At 38.2% G+C, this 20,708-nt stretch overlaps 1 protein-coding gene across 2 annotated transcripts in view; it reads right to left on the bottom strand.

Annotated features, from left to right (window-relative positions):
- Nucleotides 1–20,708, bottom strand: part of LOC149082819 (uncharacterized) — an 80,566-nt gene that overhangs the window by 8,476 nt on the left and 51,382 nt on the right. For both annotated transcript variants that reach the window (XM_089235989.1, XM_089235987.1), the window contains exons 2-4: nucleotides 10,345–10,553; nucleotides 9,969–10,089; nucleotides 7,558–8,007 (exon numbers count right to left, since the gene is read on the bottom strand). In XM_089235989.1, the coding sequence (XP_089092115.1) occupies nucleotides 7,558–8,007; nucleotides 9,969–10,089; nucleotides 10,345–10,553 (780 nt within the window). The remainder of the gene's footprint in view (nucleotides 1–7,557; nucleotides 8,008–9,968; nucleotides 10,090–10,344; nucleotides 10,554–20,708) is intronic.

The raw sequence follows: 20,708 nt of genomic DNA, 5'->3' as shown, positions 1-20,708 counted from the left end.
ACGGGTATTAGATTATTTTTTGTACACCTACTGGAAGGGTATTCTAGCAAATTCTAGTCCCTTGGGGGTCACAGAGTAAATGTTCCTAATTCATATATTTTTGTGTTTGCTTTTGTCTTTTTGTACCAGTTGTGCCAAGTTTTTGAATAAAAAAATATAAGGTGGATGAGCTAGCCTGGATTTTCCAGAAGCTCTACCTTATCGCCATTGTGCCACATTATGATGAAAGGTTTCATTTGGCGAGTTATGAAAGACCGAATCCACCGATTTCAGTAGTGTTCAGTGGGTCAATCAGACTCACCTTTCCTTTTATTTCGCTTTAAATATTTTTTTGTCCTTAGCCACAGTTAGAATTCATGGACGGTTCGCGGAAACCGAAAATATTATAGATTTCAGTTCAAAAATCCATCAACTCTATGCATATGGATGTGTGATCATTTTGATGTTTGCATAAAAATTAAATTTTTCATCGATCTTATCGAATTTAAGTCCATGAGTTAAGCAAAAAATAAAAATGGCTGCCGTGAAGAACTCTCTCCTTGTTTGTATCTGCGCAGTTCAATCGAGACTGAAAAGTTCATTGAGCAAGAAAAAAGGCAAAAAAAAAACTTCGGACTCAAGCCTTTTCTCAAGAGGATGTTTTATATGTATCATAATGTATTAAATTGTGAGAATGGAATGGGACTTTGGACGATGCGGCGCATTGCACTGACTCTTATCTTTATCAACATTGAGATATTAGATAATGCTTATCGGGCAGGAAATAGGAGGAGAGAATCCGAGGCGATAAAATACGATACTATATTTAGAAGCAAAATGTGGAACCTGTGCCCTGAGATAATAATTATAAGGAGAGTGTGAGAGAAAGACGAGCATCTGTCCAAAGTCTGATCTCGGATATAATTCAAAGCTTGATACACACTCTTTTATCGATAGATGATGATTATTATTGTTATTATTATATATGATCTTTCATACATTTTATTTTTTCGGGTTCAAGTGACCGAGTCCATGGGAGAATCTGCTAAAGCAGTGAAATCCCTAATAAAATTTAGATGAGCTCAACTCTAATTCTGAATTTTTCGTCTCTAATTCTCAGTGCTTTTCTAAAGGTGGTCCACGAATAGTCCGTGGTCGGCTTATTGCTTTCCAAGATGAAGATCACAGATCTCTTTCCAGAACAATATTCAGTATACAACACAAAAATAACAAGCTTCTTTGTTTATTTGAGTCTAAGCTCGCTAAACCCTTAATCTATCCGAGGACACCCAAAGAGTCAATGGACAGCCCCTCCCCCCCCCCCCGTTATTGACTGCTCTACCAGAACCCTCCTAAGGAAGAGGGTTTCTTCTTTAAGGAGGGTGAGATGGTAGTACCGTCTTAACGCATGGACCCACCCGGGCACTGTCCGGGGGTTCAAGAGAAGACGGGGCCCTTACAAAAAAAAGATTAAAATTTTCGAGAATTGGCCAGGTAGGGCCTCAAATGTTTTTAAGAAACGGCACTGGGTGTTGGCTCTACACCCTACAAGCAATCATGCCATCAACCAATCAAACTGTCTACCGCATACAAACTCGTGTTCCTGGGCTAATCAGGACTGAGATTTTTATTCGGCTTATATATGAAGAGCTGAAACGGAATTACATACTTTTATTGATTTGGCTTTGAAGCCAGTTTCAAGGTTGATAGCAACACAAATTTCCATTTGCATATTTTGGCACTTTTTTTTTTTTTGCATTGTTCCTATGTAAACTTATCTAGGGGATTAGAAACGTGTTCGTTAAAACGAGATTTTCGCTACATCGATATTCGTTAAAACAGGATTCGACTGTTTATCTTAATCACATTTACGAAACGAGAACTTAAAATTAAGTCTACTCAGTACATAAAAAAGGATTCCATGGTCAATACTGTCAAAAGCGTTCTATAAATCAACACACAGGACAAAGTCTATCGCGTGGTCTAGAAAGTTTCTCCTATATTAAGCAATTGAGAGCAAAGATCTGATCGACACAACTGTATTTTTTGTCTAAAACCAGCTTGTTCTTCCGGTATAAGTTTATTAATTTGCAACCATTTCGTTAATCGCTCATTCAAAATAGAAGTGAACAATTTAAATTGGCAAGATACCAATGAAATCAATCGGGTGGTAATTAGAAGGTAGCGAACGATCACCTTTTTCGTAAATCGGCAACACCATGACTTCAAGCCATTCTTTTGGGACGCAGGTCGTCTCCAAAAAATTGTTAAAATTTTTGAGTAAAATATTTTTACCAGTAAGTGTTAAATTAATAAAAAAATTCATTTAATGAGATCCACTCCATGTGCTTTGTTGGTTTTAAGATTTGTTAGTGCTACATTCAATTCAGCAAGAGAAACCTCGCTATCTAATATAGGGTCTAATCCTATGTTATGAACAACATAAGCAATGTGTGGTACTGGTTTTGGTATATTAGGAAAAATGGGATTCCTGTTTTGACTACCCAACAGTGACCAGAATGTTTTAGAATCACGACTACCTATGAGCTTTTCATTCAGATTCACAAAATAATCCCGTATCTTTCGGGCACAAATTTTTTTATGTTTATTTCAGAGTTCGATATTGTACTTAAAGCGCCACAGAATAATTTTTTTTTTAATTTACAGAGCATCTTACACGTTTCAATTTTGGATGCACGGCATTCGGCATCAAACCAGTTAGGTTTATAAACACGTGCATCAGAATTAGGATGTTTGGTCGTATAGATCAGTGGTTCTCAACCGGGGGCCATATGGCCCCCTAGTGGTACTGGGATACCTCAAGGGGGCCACGGAAGAAAATGGGGCCATGACATGTGGTTTGGAGGGCTTCAGAGAGCTGAGAAGAAAAATTAAGGTGTGAAGAAATAAAGCTTTTATATTAGTGACTATACACTTACAGAATCCAACAAAACCACCCATAAAACCAGGGCCGTCTTAAAGCATGGACCTACCCGGGCCTCACCGCCTACATTTTGCAACAAGTTCCCTAGGATGAAGTTTTTCGCAGGTCCCTGGCTAGATTTTCCACAGACCCCCTTCTCTATATTGAATTATAGTGTGAAAAACAAAAAATGATGAAAACCATATCAGGCCTCGGGCTGCAGCTCTGACTGTCCCACTCTTGTGAGGGGTCATGCACGGGGCCCTCATGTCCATAAGTAAGGTAGGGACATTATGATATTTGTATGGTACAATAAATTTGAAAATAAGTAGGAAATGTGCAGGCTGTTTATTTCCAGCTAAGTATGTGACTAACATAGCATCACTTTGCCTGAGGGGGGGGGGGCGTTGAGACGGTTCTGATGGAACTCGTACTAGCGGGGAGATCAATAAATTCTAGGCCAGTGGTCGGGATGACAATTTTCTTTGCAAAATTTTCGTTCAGTATAAATTCAATGAAAAAATTAGTCAGTTAAAAATTAATAGTTGAAGACTCAGGGTAAGGTAGGGGGCCCACGAGAAAAAAAATGCTTCAAAGGGGGCCACGGACAAAAAAAGGTTAAGAAACACTGGTATAGATCATTCCCGAACATTTGGCTGATTTAACCACCGCAGTGGTGAAAAGTTGGGGATTGTTCAGAAAGTCCGATTCAGTTGACTCAATCAAATGTGTACTTAAATATTGGCAATATTTCAACTTTGGACCCTCGATCCATTGAGATTTCTCTGCGAGACATTATTGGCATGTGATCAGATGAAGGATCATTACCAACCTCAAAATCGGTCACTGATTGAATATACAGGGTCTCAAACATTATACCCCAAGTATGTGAAGTCCCCTTTAGGATCCGAGGGTAAACAGCCATTTAAAAGAATCAAATTATTTAACAATGCAAAATCGTATAAAATATCTCCACGTCTAATTTTTTTGTTTAAAGATTGGTGGTCAACTACCTTGTCTAGTTGCAACATCGGGAATTGAAGTCTAGTACCCATTCGGGCATTCAAATCTCCCATCAAAATTACATATTCAAAACGTTCACAAAACTCAGCAAAAAATGTTTAGAAAATTTACAACGTCACTTTCGAATTTGCTAGAAAGGGGGAAAATAATTTACAGCATTTAGGCAGTTAATTTCTCTAACAGTCACCTCGGTTATCAAAGAGAATCGGGATCTATATAAAAGCTTATTTTTTATTATATTTTTAAAACCTAATATCATACCGCCACTAGGTCGGCTGGTATTACTTTCTTTAACTGCACATTCTTGTATGATAGTGCAATCTGCAAATCTCGAAATCATTTTATTATCGGTAGTTAGACATGTTTCCGCTAAAAAAAATAAATCAAAACTGAATATAAAGTTTATGAATTCCGGGAAACAGACCTTATTTTCAAATCCACATATATTATATAATAGAAACTTTAAAAAGTTAATTGATTTTTCCTTTTTTTCTTTTACTGTCATTGCAACCGGACTCGAATTAGCATGATTAGGGGAAACATGATGTGCTGTGATATCATGATTTATTAAATATATTACTATTTAATAAATCATGGTATAATTGAAAGTATCACTCAGAGAAAGGAACTGCATGTGGATTCTAAGAAGTTAATATTATCACTATGATCCAATTCAATCCGCACGTCGAACGATTCCGTACATCGATTCTGAGAGCAGTCAAGTCTTTTCCCACTGTCTGTAGAAGCACCTGGAGCACCGTTTCGCGCACACACTTCCACATTACCGTTAATCAAACGCCATTGGTTAAACACTCGGCATTAATTCATTATCAGATCAAACAATATTAACACGTTGCTTTTCGAAAACCGAATCATCTTCGTGATCGAACATAAAAAGCCTTCCGTTCATTAACAACTTATTGTACCTCAACGAACAATTTCCACGCGCCGGGTTATGTGGATCCTTCGCAAAATCCACCAACTTTTTTCTTGCATACCTGGTACGAGCGCTGAAGTCCTCGTTGATGAATATTTGAGAACCCTTCAATTTGCCAGCATTCCCGAGCACAGGCATCTTGTGGCGATAATAGGAGAGTTTACCAATTACCAGGCGAGACCTCTCACCCACCCGTCGACCTAATCTGTGAATTCTGTCAAATTCAACACCAAAGTTTCTGGGCAATTTTTTTTTATATTTTGGTTTCTAGAGATTCGGCAGTCTCATTTGATTCCTCAGGAACACCAACGAAGACAAGGTTTCCCCTTCCATGTCTGTTTTCCAGATCATCAATTTTATCCATCATCAGACTGTTCGATCGATGTAAATCCTCGATGTCCCTGCGAGATATCTCACCAACCCCATTTTTCTCAAGATCAGAAACGCGTTTCTCCGACACTCCCAAGGACGTTTCAAACTTTTTCAGCTCTCACACTGTAGGTTATCCACTTTACTGGAAACAGATTCCAAGGTTTCATGCAGTGATAACATTTTCACGCCTTTGTTTATATCAAAGTTTTCGTTGGGTTGATTTTCTTGGTCCATCAATTCTCCCATGCGTGATCTGAAACTACGGGATGGCATAATCGACTCATCAGCCGGCGAGGGATCTTTTCGCTTCGGCTGGGACGCACCCGCTGGAACAGGCCTTACTCTATCTTCAGCATTAGTTCCATGGCACGTGTCTCCCGAAAATCGACCAGCCGTCTCGGGTGAGGGTGTATTTTCAGCATCCGCACCAAGTTCGGACCCATATACAAAACAATACATTTAAATCGTGCTTTTTTCACTTTCATTTATCGAAAGCGAAACATTTACGCATGACGGGTGAAAGCATTTCCAACACTTAATGCACTTCATAACATCGCGTTTTCGTCGAAAAAAAACTTTTGGCATTTATCACGCGTTATATTACTCATATCCGCAAACTTGATATAAAACTACCTGATGAATAGGACAGAAATAAAATAATAAAATGATTGGAAATTTAAAAATAAATTGGAAATTTAAAAATAAATTGGAAAGCCGAAGATTTCAGTAAATCGTATGTTTGTCTTAAGATTACCTTGATATGGCAGGGACCGAAAATTTTTCGACCGATCGCTTCGCTGTCTGTGTTGCCACCACTGAAACGGAATTAAAATTCAAATTGATCTTATCAGTGATTTTCATTGATCCGTAGGCAGCATTGGCGTACGCAAACGGGGGGGTTCTAACCCTTCCTTTGAGCCAAGGTTATAGTGTTAGTTTGCAGAAAAAAAAATCAAACTCCCTCGAGAAATTTGCGCACGCCTAAGATGGGCAGAGATACGAGATGGGGGGCATGTATAAGCCTAGTGATTTAATGTATATGCATATACAGAGTGTCCTGTAACTACTAGCACGGCCTTTATCTTATCACGCGTCCGTCGTGGAGGTATAATTCCAGTTTAAAAAATGTTCAACAGGCGTTTAAAAATTACCCTGTACCAGTTTTGAGAGTGAAAATACAGTGTGTAACAAAATAAAAAAAAACAAATTTTTATACGGCATCCCATTCTCTAATTTCCAGTTGGAAAGTGGTGCCCTGTCTTTCCTGATGCCAACAAAAGAAAAACCCACGTTTCAAGTGTAATATTTAGAGATGTTCGAATTCGAAAAACGGAGGAAATTTGGGAAAGACCAGCGTTAAAACGGTTTTTGGGTGGGGGGCGCACAACTCTCATTAAATTTTAATGAGCCGCTGTGTGATCATAGTGATAGAGTCTAAGTGCGTCTGCATGAGATCACCCGGGCACGGCCGGGGGGGGGGGGGAGCTCAGAAAAATATGAAGTAGTTGAGATTTTCGAGAACTCCCAGATATAGGGCCTCGGAAAATTCTCTTGCCCAGGGGACCATGATGCTCTTAAGACGGCTCTGCTCTCGTCCTGAGGATTCAGATTCTAATCCCGCTTACTGCACAGTGAAGGTCCCGGCTGAAGTTGGTTTCCTGCTGTTTTCCAACTTCGAGACGCGAATGCGGCCCCGGTCTCCCATTTAACGAAGTCTCTCGGCAGAGAGCGGACAGACCTACAGCAAGATACTTACATAGCATGAAATTTTTAGCTGACTCGATATTCTATCTCATTAAAATACAAATAAGGAAAATTGTGTCACGGTAATAACGTGGCAGAAAATGTCGAAGAATTTTGAGAATGTATATGTGCGGAATGATATGTGTGTAGTTAATATATATATATAGAGGGCATTGAGAGACATTCTCTATTTCTAAGTGAAGTTGTCAGACTCACTGCTCGCGAACTGTTAATCGGAATGGCTGGCATAAATATTTGTATATATTTTGCTGCCAAAGTCCGAATTGCAGAAATGATTCGGACTTTAGTCGGCCGTTCCGCGAAGTGGCCGGAGATCCCTGGACGGAGCTCGATGTGCTGATGTAAGACGGCCAGTTACTAGTCAAATAGTACACATAGCAGCTGTATTGGATTAGCTCCATAGACGAGAGAGAAAGAAAATTGAAATTTGAGGGAAATTTCACTGTTTTTCCAAATTTTGAAAAGAAATTAAAATAACAATTATACTCGTATTTTGAATAAAAAAAAGTTTGAAACTACGTCAATGACGGTGAAAAAAAATTGAATTTGGGATACTCACCGATAGGTGGCGACACCATCCGATCGTTTCTTCCGTCGAGTAATTCCGGATCGTCAGCGGCAGCAGCAGCGTCGTAATCCAATTGTTCGCACGTTTCTTCGGGATTCTCACAGTTTTGCTCAATGGTCATAACACTTTCGTCGATTTTCGCGGGTAACGAATCCAACATTTCGTCGTCAGAACTCTTTTTCAAACGATCGACGATGTCTTCTTTTTGTTGTTGTTGTTTTTGTCGACGTCTTCTCTCTTCACCGACGTCGTCGTTTTCATCTCCGCCTCGATCTGCCGTCGATTCCTCGTTATTTTCGTTATCGGATAACTGAACGATATTAGAATTAGCGTTATCTTCGGCACGATCAGATATTCCTCCTCGATCACCGATTTCGCACGTGACTCTCAGTTCTACGCCTTGGCCAACGTTCTGGGTTACTGCACAAATGACATCAGAACCTGTAGGGGAAAAAAAACAACAAAACCGAACCGTTCGTCAAGGCGTTTTTCAGAAATTCTCACAAAAATCTCCATTTTCAATTTTTCTCTTCTTTTCCAATTTAATATCAAAATTCTCAAAGAATATTTTGTTTTCACGTGAAAAAGGTACCTTATGGACCTTAAAGGACCTTATTGAATTTGCTAAAATGAATAATGAACGTTTTTTACGTATCCAGTTTAAAAGCTTGTATGGTTCTTAATAATGACAAGATCTTTAGTTGTTCGTGGTTTTTTTGTAATCGCTGCAATCAGGGATCGCACACACGTTATGTAGCCGGAACCTACAGTGGTTCTCAACCTCTTGAAGTCCGTGGCCGGATTAATTTATTTTTGTAAAAAAATTAAGTGGAAGGCTCGGCCACATACACACAACTTAAGGGAAAAATGAAATGGCATTGGAATCGCTGCTCGGTACCGGGCCTCAGCCTGGTGATTGAAAAATATCCCCTAAGATATGGATCGTGGACGGAGCCCCCTAGGAAATAACTTTTTAAGCGCTCCGTCAATAGTAGTGCTTCTCAGCCGAAGCCCTAATTCTCCATTGTGTTCCTGGTGTATTCTAATGAAGCCAAGAGTAAAAACAGAGAGAAAAAAAACCAACACAGACAGACAGTTATGAAAAAAAAATGTGAAGCATGTCATGGCCCCCATTTCCTTTAGCCAGGCCCCCAGGCTAGAATCTTGACGGAACCCCTTCCCCCCGATCAGATTTTTCATGGACCACACTATAGTATGAAAAACAACACAATGATATAAGAAGAGTCTCTTGTCCCCCCCCCCCAACAAGTCTGGAGCCCTGTTAGTTCAATCCTTGTGGGGGCCATGAAACATTCCAGCGAAATGCGGAAATAATATTATGCGATTTAATAATGCGGAATAATACTACTAGACATCAATTCCCGACTTCAATGCATAGCATAAAGGAAAAATTTCAGCCTGGGATTTCGAAGATTTAAATTCGGCGAAAACATTCAATGCAATAGGCTATAAATCTATTTAAAAATTAGTTTAAAGAGAAAACGGGTTTCCCCCCCCCCCTCCCCCGTCCTGGATGGGATGGGAGGGAATTGAGAAAGGGAGCCACATGAAAAAAATATAGTCCAAATGTGGGAGACCCATGAGTGAAAAAGGTCCAGCAAACACCGCTCTACAGTATATTAATAGCATGACCCACAACAAAGATAGTAGGCCCTAGATCTGTTAGCATCTCTATGCGGATGACACGATTCTAGTATTAAAGATACGATTATTAAGTTTACGGAGCGTTCTTACCAGACTCCAGGCCCTGCGCGAGAAAGATCGAGGAGTGTTCCTCGGGATGAATACACATTTCTGTGATTTTTTTATTGATTGGATTTTCATATAAACAAGCTTTATACTTAAAGCAAAGCCGAAAGCGGGGAAGGCCAGTGCGGCCACACCTGTCACCCCCTAGCCCATAGGCGGAGATAGACTAAGAAGCCTGGGGGGGGGGCACGATGATGATGTCAATTCGTATATGCATATATACCTTAGATCAGTCTACTTCACCTTTGACGCTGGGGGGGGGGGGGGGTGGCGTATCTCCACCCATGCCCTCGACCCTCAAGGTGGCTGTGCCAGTTTGTCGTGTCAGAGCTGGTGCGAAAAAAAAATCGCAGGAGGAATAATTTCAACTAATCACTAGTATTATTATTATAATTCTTATGCTAATTTTAAATATTCCTATAATAATATGTTGAAGTCACTCCAATTATTTGTAGACACCATGTCCATTCATGATACTGAGTGGGAAATTATGTGAATTATTCATGTTCGTGATTACATGACGTGTTATTTTATGATTCTTTAATAATAATTATAATTCTCATACAGATGATACGATCGAATATGTTTTACCGATGGATATCACGGGCGATTAAAAAACGATTGATTTATACCTGAAATCCGTAGGCAGATGTTTGCCTCGTTCAGGGTTATCGCACTACGCATCAGCTTCAGCCAGTGACCATCATCTTCGAGCATCACGTGACACGATGAACAACCGTCGGAACGGTTTACCTAATTACAAATACAAAAATCACCTGATAAGTATACAAATGCGCTTTCCAACAACATCTCAATTACTTTTGGACTTTCATACTTCCGATGGCGATATAGTGGCTATTATACGAAATTATAACGGTATCATATTAATTCTAGGATGATTAAAACGTACACTAAGCTTCAACGTAAATGATGGATTATGGTTGGGTTTAAGAAAGACAAGGGAATACGTTACAGTTGCGACGTAGGCTAAATGACGACGGTACGCACCTTGAAGCAACACGGAGCATCTGGCGCAGTTTGTTCGCGATCCCTCAGTATTTTTCCTCTGTAACTTCCTAAAGTCGTGCCTTGCGCAAGGGCTTTCTTGGCAAAGATAGCGTAAGTCGGAGAACAACTGTCTTCGTCTAAATCCTTCAGGTACAATGTGTCTACTGGAAGCTGAACTAGATTAGCTAACTCGTCAAGCTCGGATTCACCTACAATTGGGAGAAACAAAACAAACATGCGATGACTTGATGCAAAAAAGATATAAACGTTTGTACGTTTAAATAATGAGGCTTCTACATCAATGTGACCCTTGGGCCATACCAGGATCTTTTACGGAAATTATAGTTTAAAAAACCTCCCGGGGTCCTCATGGGAAAGAACCTTTGTTTGGCTTGCATAGCTTCGAGGGCCAAATGTGACCCTCGAAGTCATCTGATGTGTCCCGCGTGCACTCAAACATAATTTTGTAAAAATGATTTTAAGTGACATATTCCCACTGAATCACTTCTGTGATCCTCGGCACAGTCCCGGAGCACTTGTGTAGTCCGCGGCACTTGCTGAAAAATTACATTATCAATATCCATCATGTGGCAATCAAATTCAAACAGTGAGAGAAAATACCAATACGTTCAAAAGAATTTGAATAACTATAGCGTGGAATGCAAAAATCTTCATTCCAAGGTTTGTCTTTACAAAACACTCTCTCTTAGATGGGTGTTTTAGTTACGCCATCTATTGAACATTTACGACAATAAATGACAGAATATAATGAAGGCCCGCAATATTTGCATTGTCTTATTTACTTTTGTGATATAAATGATATTCATTTATTTTTCTCAAGATTTTTTACATTGTCTTTTAGGTTTTTTTTTTTACATCATTTTTTTTTTCATTATGAATTATTTCACACCAATCTTGTTATTGTGATATCGATGCAGTCCTCCGATGGCAGAGGAACGTCATAAATCCTCGTATCCTCATGCTTCCACGGTATTTGTGTTGGAACATCGTAAGTTATAGAATTACAGTACACAAGGGGACTGTATTCCAATAAATTGGTATTGTTTGTATCATAATTGTATATTATATTGAAATATAATTATTGTGTATTTCCAATAAATTGGGAAACACAAGGAGGTGTCTTGGTTTTCTTGGTTAGATCAATGAAGATAATCCTTGGACACAACCACTGATTGAAAAACTCTGATGTAGTCCATGGCAGCCACGTGGAATACTTTCATCAAATTAGTGCCGTCTTAGAAGCACTCTGGGATAGGGCCCCCAAGCCCAAGTTATGTTCTGGGGGGGGGGGGCTATCTTACTCTCAAAAAAAATCAGAAACTCATTATTACGGTAGAATTTAATATTTTCTTAAGTTCTTTAATTTCTGTTCTTTCTTTTGCATGCAAACACAAAAGCTAAGAAGGTACTGAAACATACATGCTCAAGTCATGTCTCGTGAGCCAAATGTGACACTCGAAGTCATCTGATGTGACCCGAGCACTCAACCCTAATTTTACAAAAATTAAGTTATGCATTCCCAGATCTTTTCAGGGCCTCTCGAACCAGAGGGACAGGGTGAGGGGGCAACTGCCCCAGGTGGCAAAATTTAGGGGACGGCAGTTTTAAGTGGGAACAAAGAATACCGTTATAAAATTATTGAATTTTAAAGTTGTGGGTGTGGCAAAATGATGTTTTGTTCGGGCGGCAAAAATCTTAGTTACGGCCCTGCCCGCGGCACATTTTCAAATAATTTAAATGCCCTGCGACACATTTGAAGATGACTTAAATGACCTGCAACACATTTGCAGAGAATTTAAATATTATTTAAACCATGTAAGTATATCGCGGAACATTTCCATATCTCTCAAGTAACTCGTGGCACATTCACAGATCACTTTTATTCGCGGCATATGCACTGGTCGCTTGAGTGAACTACGGCACATTTAGAGATGACCTAAGTGAGACATGGCACAGTTCCAGAGCGCTTAAGTTGCCCGTGGTGCAGTACAGTATCACTCAAACGGCTAACTGCAGATTTACAAATTACCTGAAAGACCCACGGCACCATTCCAGATCAGTCAAGGGGGGTGGGGCCAGTGATTCAGTTCCAGATCACACAATCGGCCTGCAATACTTTTACAGATAGCTTAAGTGACCCATGATGCAGTTCCAGATCACTGAAGTGGCCCCGCGGCACATTTAGAGACCACTTAAGTAATCTGAGGCATTGTTCCGGACCATTTAATTAAATGGCCCGCACTATCTAACACCCTTGTGAAACACTAAACACACCCTAAAGCATACAAACATCTCTGTGATACAGAATTTAGCCGGAAACCATGTGAACAGACATTGCCATATCACCATCAAATCGTGAATAAAAAACATTGATATACATCAGTGATTCCCAACGTGGGCGTTAACGCCCCCTGGGGGGCGGTAGAAGCTATGGGTTTAACATAGGATCCTATGGGTTAGATTGCGTTGGGGGGGGGGGGGGGAATAGGAGAAAAAAATTTCTGAAGAAGGGGGAGATTGGACAAAAAAGGTTAGGCAACTGTGATATACATAATATATTATTATACATAATATATTATTATACATAATATATTATTATACATAATATATTATTCATTATAAATTTGCAATCTATCATCCAGTATGGGTCTCTAGACCACTTGGCTGATTTTTTGTTTCATCTTGTATTTATGTAAAACAATAACAATAATCAAAAAATATGGGGGGAAAATAACTGAAACAGTTCCTCACCGCCATCTATCGTCGAAACAAGAAATTAAAAACCACCAACCTCATCCGCACCGGATTAACCACCACCACGGACTCGAAACGAGTAACGTTGGATCGTACAGGAGAAGAAAAAAAAAAAAGCACTCCGATTAATTAGCGAGATTCCCATCCATTTCATTCTCATGCTCGGGGAGATAACTCTGGAAGAGATTTTTCCTACGAAATCGGCAAGATATCCATCAGTGTTTTCTGGCATTCCGAGTGATCAGAGAACCGCGCCATGTCATCTCTTCATACCTTGATTAATGACTCAACTCACAGATATAGATATAGGTAGATAGATAAGAGGACTCTCCCCCCCCCCCCCCCACAACCTAAAATACATAGAAAACGAATTCTTTCCTATTTGGAGAGTCTCAAAAAAATATTGCGTGGGGAGAATTAAAGGGCCAAGTACTCGTCTTCCTCTTCGTTGGAGGCTGGGGCAAGGGGGGGGGGGTGAGGGCCCCAAAAACTGATAACAGCTCACCTAATAACAGCAGTTATCTATTCAGGCCTTCTTCTTATTTTTCTTTTATTTCTGTGTGTCTTATCTTATCTCATGACTACAGAGAGAGAGAGACCTGACAGCGTTTTGCGTTTCACTTTATTGCATTCATATTCCGTGTGTTTTTCGAAGCTGAAAAACGTTGGAAACTTAATCAGTTGGAAAAGAAGGAAATATAACAATAATAATAATAATAAAATAAAATAAAAAATATACACATATATAAGATGGGAAGGGTGTTATCGGTACATAGAAAACGACTTTGGCGAAAAAGCTTTATCCTATCTCCTTTTTTTTCCTTCTCATTTTCGAGGTACATGTAGGGAATATCTTATCGACAATGCCTTGCAGCCACTTTTGCACCACACACTACTCACTCTCATCGCACCTCTCGTGCACCATCCAGCATTAGAAGATAGAGGAAGCAAATAATTTACTTGATAAGACAAGAGAGAGAGCTTCTTTTTTTTTTATTATTATTATTTTAACTGTAGAGATAAGGAATCTGAAATTTACCGATAGCTGATTTCCACAGTCCCCGCGCGCGCGAAGGCCGCTTTTATATTCTTTCACTTTCTGAACCGTTGAAGGCCTTTTTAATTGGCGACGCCATTTTTTTTTTTCCTGTAGATAGGGCCCTAAAAATATGCAGCGATAGAGAGAGAGAGAGAGAGAGAGAACTTCTCTTTTTCTCACATATACGCACGTATTCGCCTGTTATCTCGTTCTTTGATCTCACTTTTCCCGTTCCTGTTATCAGTGTTTGATTCTCAAGGCTGTTTTTGCCTTGTCTGTGACCATTTTCGTTTCTTTTTTTTTTTCCTCTCTCTCTCTCTCTCAGAAACATGTCGTACCGATATCGCCGTCAGAAATCTGTATTGGACAATGATCTTTTATCCCTATGCTGTAAGATGTGATTTTGAGATATATCCAGGTTTTTCCTGCAATTTAGGCCAATTTAACTATTTTACTTATTTTCAATAATTCTGTATTTGAATAATTTTGCATTTGTTAAGACTCTTTTCCTGTATGTTTTGCATACGTTAATGTTCTCTACCTGTAAGTTTTGCATACGTTAATGCTCTCTACCTGTAAGTTTTGCATACGTTAATGTTCTCTACCTGTAAGTTTTACATTTGTTAAGATTCTCTACCTGTGAGTTTCATATTTGTTAAGGTTCTCTACCTGTAAGTTTTACATTTGTTAAGATTCTCTACCTGTAAGTTTTACATTTTTTAAGGTTCTCTACCTGTAAGTTTTACATTTGTCACCTGTGACTCTACCTGTCTTTCTTTACCTGTGACTTTCGCTTACAAGCATTAAAAAAATATCTTCTTCTGTGATGTTTTGACGTCATAGGGAATGGCACGCATGAGATTTTGCTTCCGATTCACCAAAATGATGTGAATTTAAAAGAATAATAATAACTAAATTTTAAGATGAAGGTAGATCAATTCCACCGATGTGTCCGCATTGATTCATATTTAGACTAAAGCCTAAAAATTGGCAGCTCACTCTCACACACAAATGCGTACTAGTCTGTTATTTCGTTTTTCTCCTCTCTTCTAGGTTGAGAAATTTGTAAGTGTACACAAAATAGCGAAGAACAATCGTGATTAAAGAAACATAATTAACTAAACGAACTGCTGCATCAGAGTTGATCTTAGGAAATTCGAAAAATTTGAGGGTCTAAAAATAAGCAGAGGAATATGCTTTTTCTCACATACAACGCATGTATTCTTCTGCTATCTTATTCTTTGATCTCACTTTTTCCTTTCCTGTATAATCAGTGTTTGATTCTCAAGGCTGGTTTTGAGTTGTCTGAAACAATTTTAGTTTTTTTTTCTCTTCTCAAAAGCATGTCTTATGCCGGGATTACACTGCAAAAGTTTCACAAAAGTTATTTTATAAAATTAGAAAACTAACCAAAAGCTTATTGGCTACATTCGTACGAATTTAACCGATTTCCTTATTGGTTGCGTTTTTAAGATTTATAAAAGAATTTTATCAAACTTTTATAGTGTAATTCCGTCCTTATTGATATCGCCATCAGAAATCGGTATTGGGCAATGATCTATCCTGTAAAATGATCCCTGTCCTGTAAGACGTGATTAAGATATCCGGGCTTTTCCTGTAATTTGAACTAATTCAATTCATTTTTAATGACTTCGTATCCAAATAATTTCACATTTGTGACCCATGACTAGGGTAACCAGACATTGTTCTCCTTTCTGATGTTATTCCAAGCATCCTCCTACGTTTCGGAAAATTTACCCTTTCCCCCCCCCCCCTTTTTTTTCTGGTTTTTCCGGAACTATTTTTCTTTTTTTCTCAGAAAACTTCGTCGTCGAAATTTCCAACACTTTTTCTTGTCAGGAAAAATTATTGTTGTGGCCGGTTTTATCAATCAGAATAGTGGTGCCATCTGTTGTGGAAATTGGGCAAAGTGGCATCACTAAGGGTGCGCGTGCAGGCGTCGTCCTTTCTCAGTTTTCGAAACTGGTAACCCTACCTATGGCTCTACTTTGCTTTCTCTACCTGTGACTTTCACTTATCATTATTCAAAAAATATTTTAATGCTGTGATATTTTTAGAGAAATACGCTAGGGAATGACAAACTTGATTTTGCTTCTTATTGTCCCAAATGACGTACTAGAAAATAATAAAAAGATCAAATTTCAAATTTTCTAATGAGGTAGATCGATTTTTACTGATATATTCTGCGTTGATTCACATTTTGACCAAAGCCTAAGCAGAAATTGTAAATACCTATAGTACTTGAATGTTATATTGTTCTTTAATCTGACTTTTATCTCGGTTCAGAAAATGAAAAACTGTACAAAATAGCGATGAATTTAAGTACAGAGAGTACTTAAATCATAGTGATAAACAAAAGTCAACAAAAATTAGAAAACTAGAAATCGTTTAGAAAATTTTAAGGTTTAAAAATACGCAGAGAAATGAGCATTTTCTCACATATACGCACGTATTTCTCTGGTATCTCGGTTTTTGGTCTCACTTTTCCTGTTCCTGTTATCAGTGTTTGATTCTCAAGGATGTTTTTCCTCGTCTGTGGCCATTTCCGTTTTTTTATCAGTAACATGTCGTACCGATATCGCCGTCAGAAATCTGTATTACACAATGATCTTTTATCCCTATCCTGTAAGATGCGATTTCAAGATATCCAGGCTTTTTCAGCAATTTGGACTAATTCATTTCCATTAATTTCTTATTTAATTAATTTCAAATTTGTGACCTCTACCTGTCTCTTTCTCTACCTGTAACAAATCACCGCTGTCTCTCTCTCTCTCTCACACACACACACAGCTAATATCAGACAAACTTTTTCTCACAAGTTGGCACATATTTCTCTGTTATCTCGTATATGATATCACTTCTCCCATTCCTGTTATCAGTGTTATGTATTCTGTAATTCGTAAGCCTTGTCTGTGATCATTTTCATTTGTTTAGTTCCTCCCCCCCCCTTTTTTTTTTGAAAAATATGGCATTTATACCATCGTCAGAAATCTGCAGTGCACAACAATTGTTTACCCCTATCCTGTACGATATCACATTTTGAGATACCAGTCTTCTCTCATTTGGACTAATTTAACTCATTTTTAATAATTCCTTCTTTAAATAATTTTGCATTTGTGCGGGATTCTCCACCTAATACTTTCACTAATCATTATTCAATAAAGTATCTTCGCATAATGTTCATCCTATGACCTATTTTGCGAACATTGAGAGAATTTAATTTTCTGAAGAGGTAGCTTGATTTTCACTATCTATGTTAATTCACATTTTGATTAACTGTAAGAGCGAGTCCATATGAAATAGCTAAGAATAAATACAGTTAGCAAATAATAATACACTGAATATTTAATTAACGAAATTTACCTCTTTTTTTCTCATCACCGTGGAGTAACCCTGGAACGGAGTTGTTTTTTTCCTTCCCCGTTCTCTTTACATTCCTATTTGTAATATTCCCTCATATATAATGTATCTTTCTACAATATATTTATAAGAGAAAGATAGAGAGAGAAAGGGAACAAACAGAGGATAAGGAAAAAGAAGGCAAGGGTGAAAGTGAAATATATTTTCTGCGCTTATCTTTTTTTCCTGCCTTCTATTTGTAACATGCAAACAAAGAAACCAGTTTTTCGAGTTTTATTGTCGGTACTTCGAATACAGATCGTCCAAATTTGTTGCCAAAAGCCTGTACGTGAAGGGATTAATCTTTTGATGAGGTGTAGCTTGATTTTTACCGGTATGTACCTGTCTGTGTTATTCCACATTTTGACTGAGAGCAACTTTGCACAACAGCGAGGAATAGTAGTACAGTATACAAATGCAGCTTAAATAAAAGAGATAAATGAATAATTAACGTTAATAGCTAAATATTTGCAAGATTGACGAATGCAGTGAAACCTCAATAACTCGACACACGGATAATTCGACTACCCTGGTAACTCAACATTCACTATTCCAGTGGTTGGCACTCTACTAAGTTCAATGGAGAAAACCTCTAACTCGACACCTGACGACCAAATCCCGCTTAAGTCGACTTATATTAAGTTATTACAACTCATTTTCAGAAATCGTCCCTGTGTTGACCGGTTCGAAAAGTTTTACATTACTCTCGGCCTCTTTTGAGGTAATGGAAGTAAGCTGGAGCGGATCTATCTACATTACTCCCGTGTTTCGGAAATTTTGTTTCAAAGTTTCTGACGTTTAAGGGATCGACAGTGTCGAAGATTCTTCCCCCACACATTTCGGTAGTGTTACTTTCCTTTATTCCTCGTTTGGAACCTGGAAACTCAACCTGTAGACCAGTGTTTCGTAACCTTTTTCAGCTCATTGCCCTCTTATGGATTGCATTTTTTCTCGTGCCACCCCCCCCGTCCTATCCCGGGCCCCCCCCCCTCTACCCTCATCTAAGAGTGAGATACTTTCTATTTTTTTATTATAAATGAAATTTTAATGGATCAGTTCAATCTCTAGAATCCTGGCTGGGCACGGATTCAAATGGTGGATTATCATCTCTCCCAGGGGTCAACTGGTATGGTAAAAAACATTCTGTGTAAAATACGGGACTATCCAACGAACCTGCACGATAAATCTACCCTCCTAACACATCAACAGTTGCTCTGGTGGCCCTCCATACTTATCTAGAAGCTTACACATGAAAAAATAATAATCATAATACCTGATCCCATATAGTGCAGTCTCCCCTCCATTATAGACATGAAGACACAGGTCATGCCCACATAGACAGAAGGTTTAAGATGCCCTGGTTCTATGGACGGATCTGATGGATTCTGAAAGTAGTAATATTTTTCAACCATGTTTCACTTTTAAAGGTTTTCTTTCACAGCTCTCTATGACTCCCTTCACTCCCTCGTGGTGGATCACCTTTTTTCTGATTTTCTCCCGTGGCCCCCTAGAATATCCCAGGACCGTAAGGGGGCCATATGGCCCTAGGTTGAGAACCACTGCTGTAAACTACGAAAGTCACAGATAGATGTGAATGATTTCTGAAATTTTTGAGCGACAGATGATCGACAAAGCCAGATACTGTTGAAATGTTCTACCTGAGAAGATGAAAAAATTGTTTTAGACTAAATTGCACTGCTCATTCACAAATGACGGATCTTCCGGTAGTTAAATTATGCTTTTTTAATCCGGGATTAACCTCAATACGAAAAACCTTTAATAGAAAATTACATATCAAAATATTTTAAGCATTTTTAAATTATGGCAGAGGGGGCCGACATTGAGGGAGCTGGAAGTTGAAAGTTGTCCGTATATATGAAACTTAAGCCTGTACGCAAGAGGGGGAAGGGGTAAGTTGCATTTCATATTCATTAATTAGGGGGCCTCACAAAATTTATTTGGAGGGGCTGAATTAGCCTCAGCCTCCGGTGCCTATAGATGATGGAATATGTTCGAGAATGTACTGGTACATATGGATAAACATAAACACTTTTCAATAATTTCTACAGAGTGAAATGAAATAAAACCTCGCTAACTTGACATCTGCTTGAGTTGACATGTTTTTCGATACCCTTGGGGGTGTCCAGTTATCGAGGTTTCGCTGTATTAGAAAAGAAAGCATCATATGTTTTCGAATTAAAAATGTAGGCCCACATTTCTCTGTTATCTCGATATTTGATCTCACTTCTCCCGTATCTGTTATCGGTGGCCATTTCCGTTAGTTTAAAAATAAATAAATGACGTACCGATATCGTCGTCAAAGATCTGCATTGAACAACGATCTTTTATCCTTATCCCGTAAGATCATGCTTTTCCTACAATTTCAACTAATTTAATTGATGTAAAATAATTTCGTATTTAAATAATTTTACATTTGTGTGCCATTCATTATTTATGACATTCACTGATAAATTATTCAAAAAAAAAAAAAAAAAAAAACCGTTTCTTCCGTGAACTGATAATTTGAGAGAAAAAAATCTGTTAAGGAAAGATAAACATGTTATTTTTCTTTGTCTAGTGCTTACTAAACGTATGTCTATGTGTTAATTCACTGCGAGTGACAGTGTAATTATTGATTACTGCATAATTTACGTGATTAAATCTTTGTTTGATACAGCGTCTGAATTTACAAATATTACAGACCTATTGCAGAAAATTCTAAGGATTAACAAGACAAAGATTAGTCTTAATTCTTCTAAAAAAAATGCAGTGGAAATTTCGCACGTATACGCACGTATTTTTGTATATAGTTTTTAAATTTTTTCCGTTCTTGTTATCTGTATTATTTTTTTGAAGGCTATTTTTTGACTTGTTATAACCATTTTTTTTATGAGAAGCATGGTATATATCACCGTTAGAAATCTGCATTGGACAACGATCTTTCATTCCTATCCTGTAAGATGTGATGTTGAGATATCCACGCTTTTCCTGCAATTTGCACTAATTTAACTTATTTTTAGAAATTTCATGTTTAAGTGATTTTGTATTTATGATTCTTTACTAGTAATTCTCTCTTTAATCATCATTTTTTTTTTTAATCATTATTCAAAAAATGTTTTCCTATACGTCA

The sequence above is a fragment of the Pholcus phalangioides genome, unplaced genomic scaffold, assembly GCF_987345545.1.
Source record: "Pholcus phalangioides strain wild (caught in Gottingen) unplaced genomic scaffold, Ppha-v1.0 ptg000009l_1, whole genome shotgun sequence".
Taxonomy (NCBI): Eukaryota; Metazoa; Arthropoda; class Arachnida; order Araneae; family Pholcidae; genus Pholcus; species Pholcus phalangioides.
The sequence above is the reverse complement of the archived record's forward strand: the minus strand, read 5'-3'. Positions and strand labels throughout refer to the sequence as shown.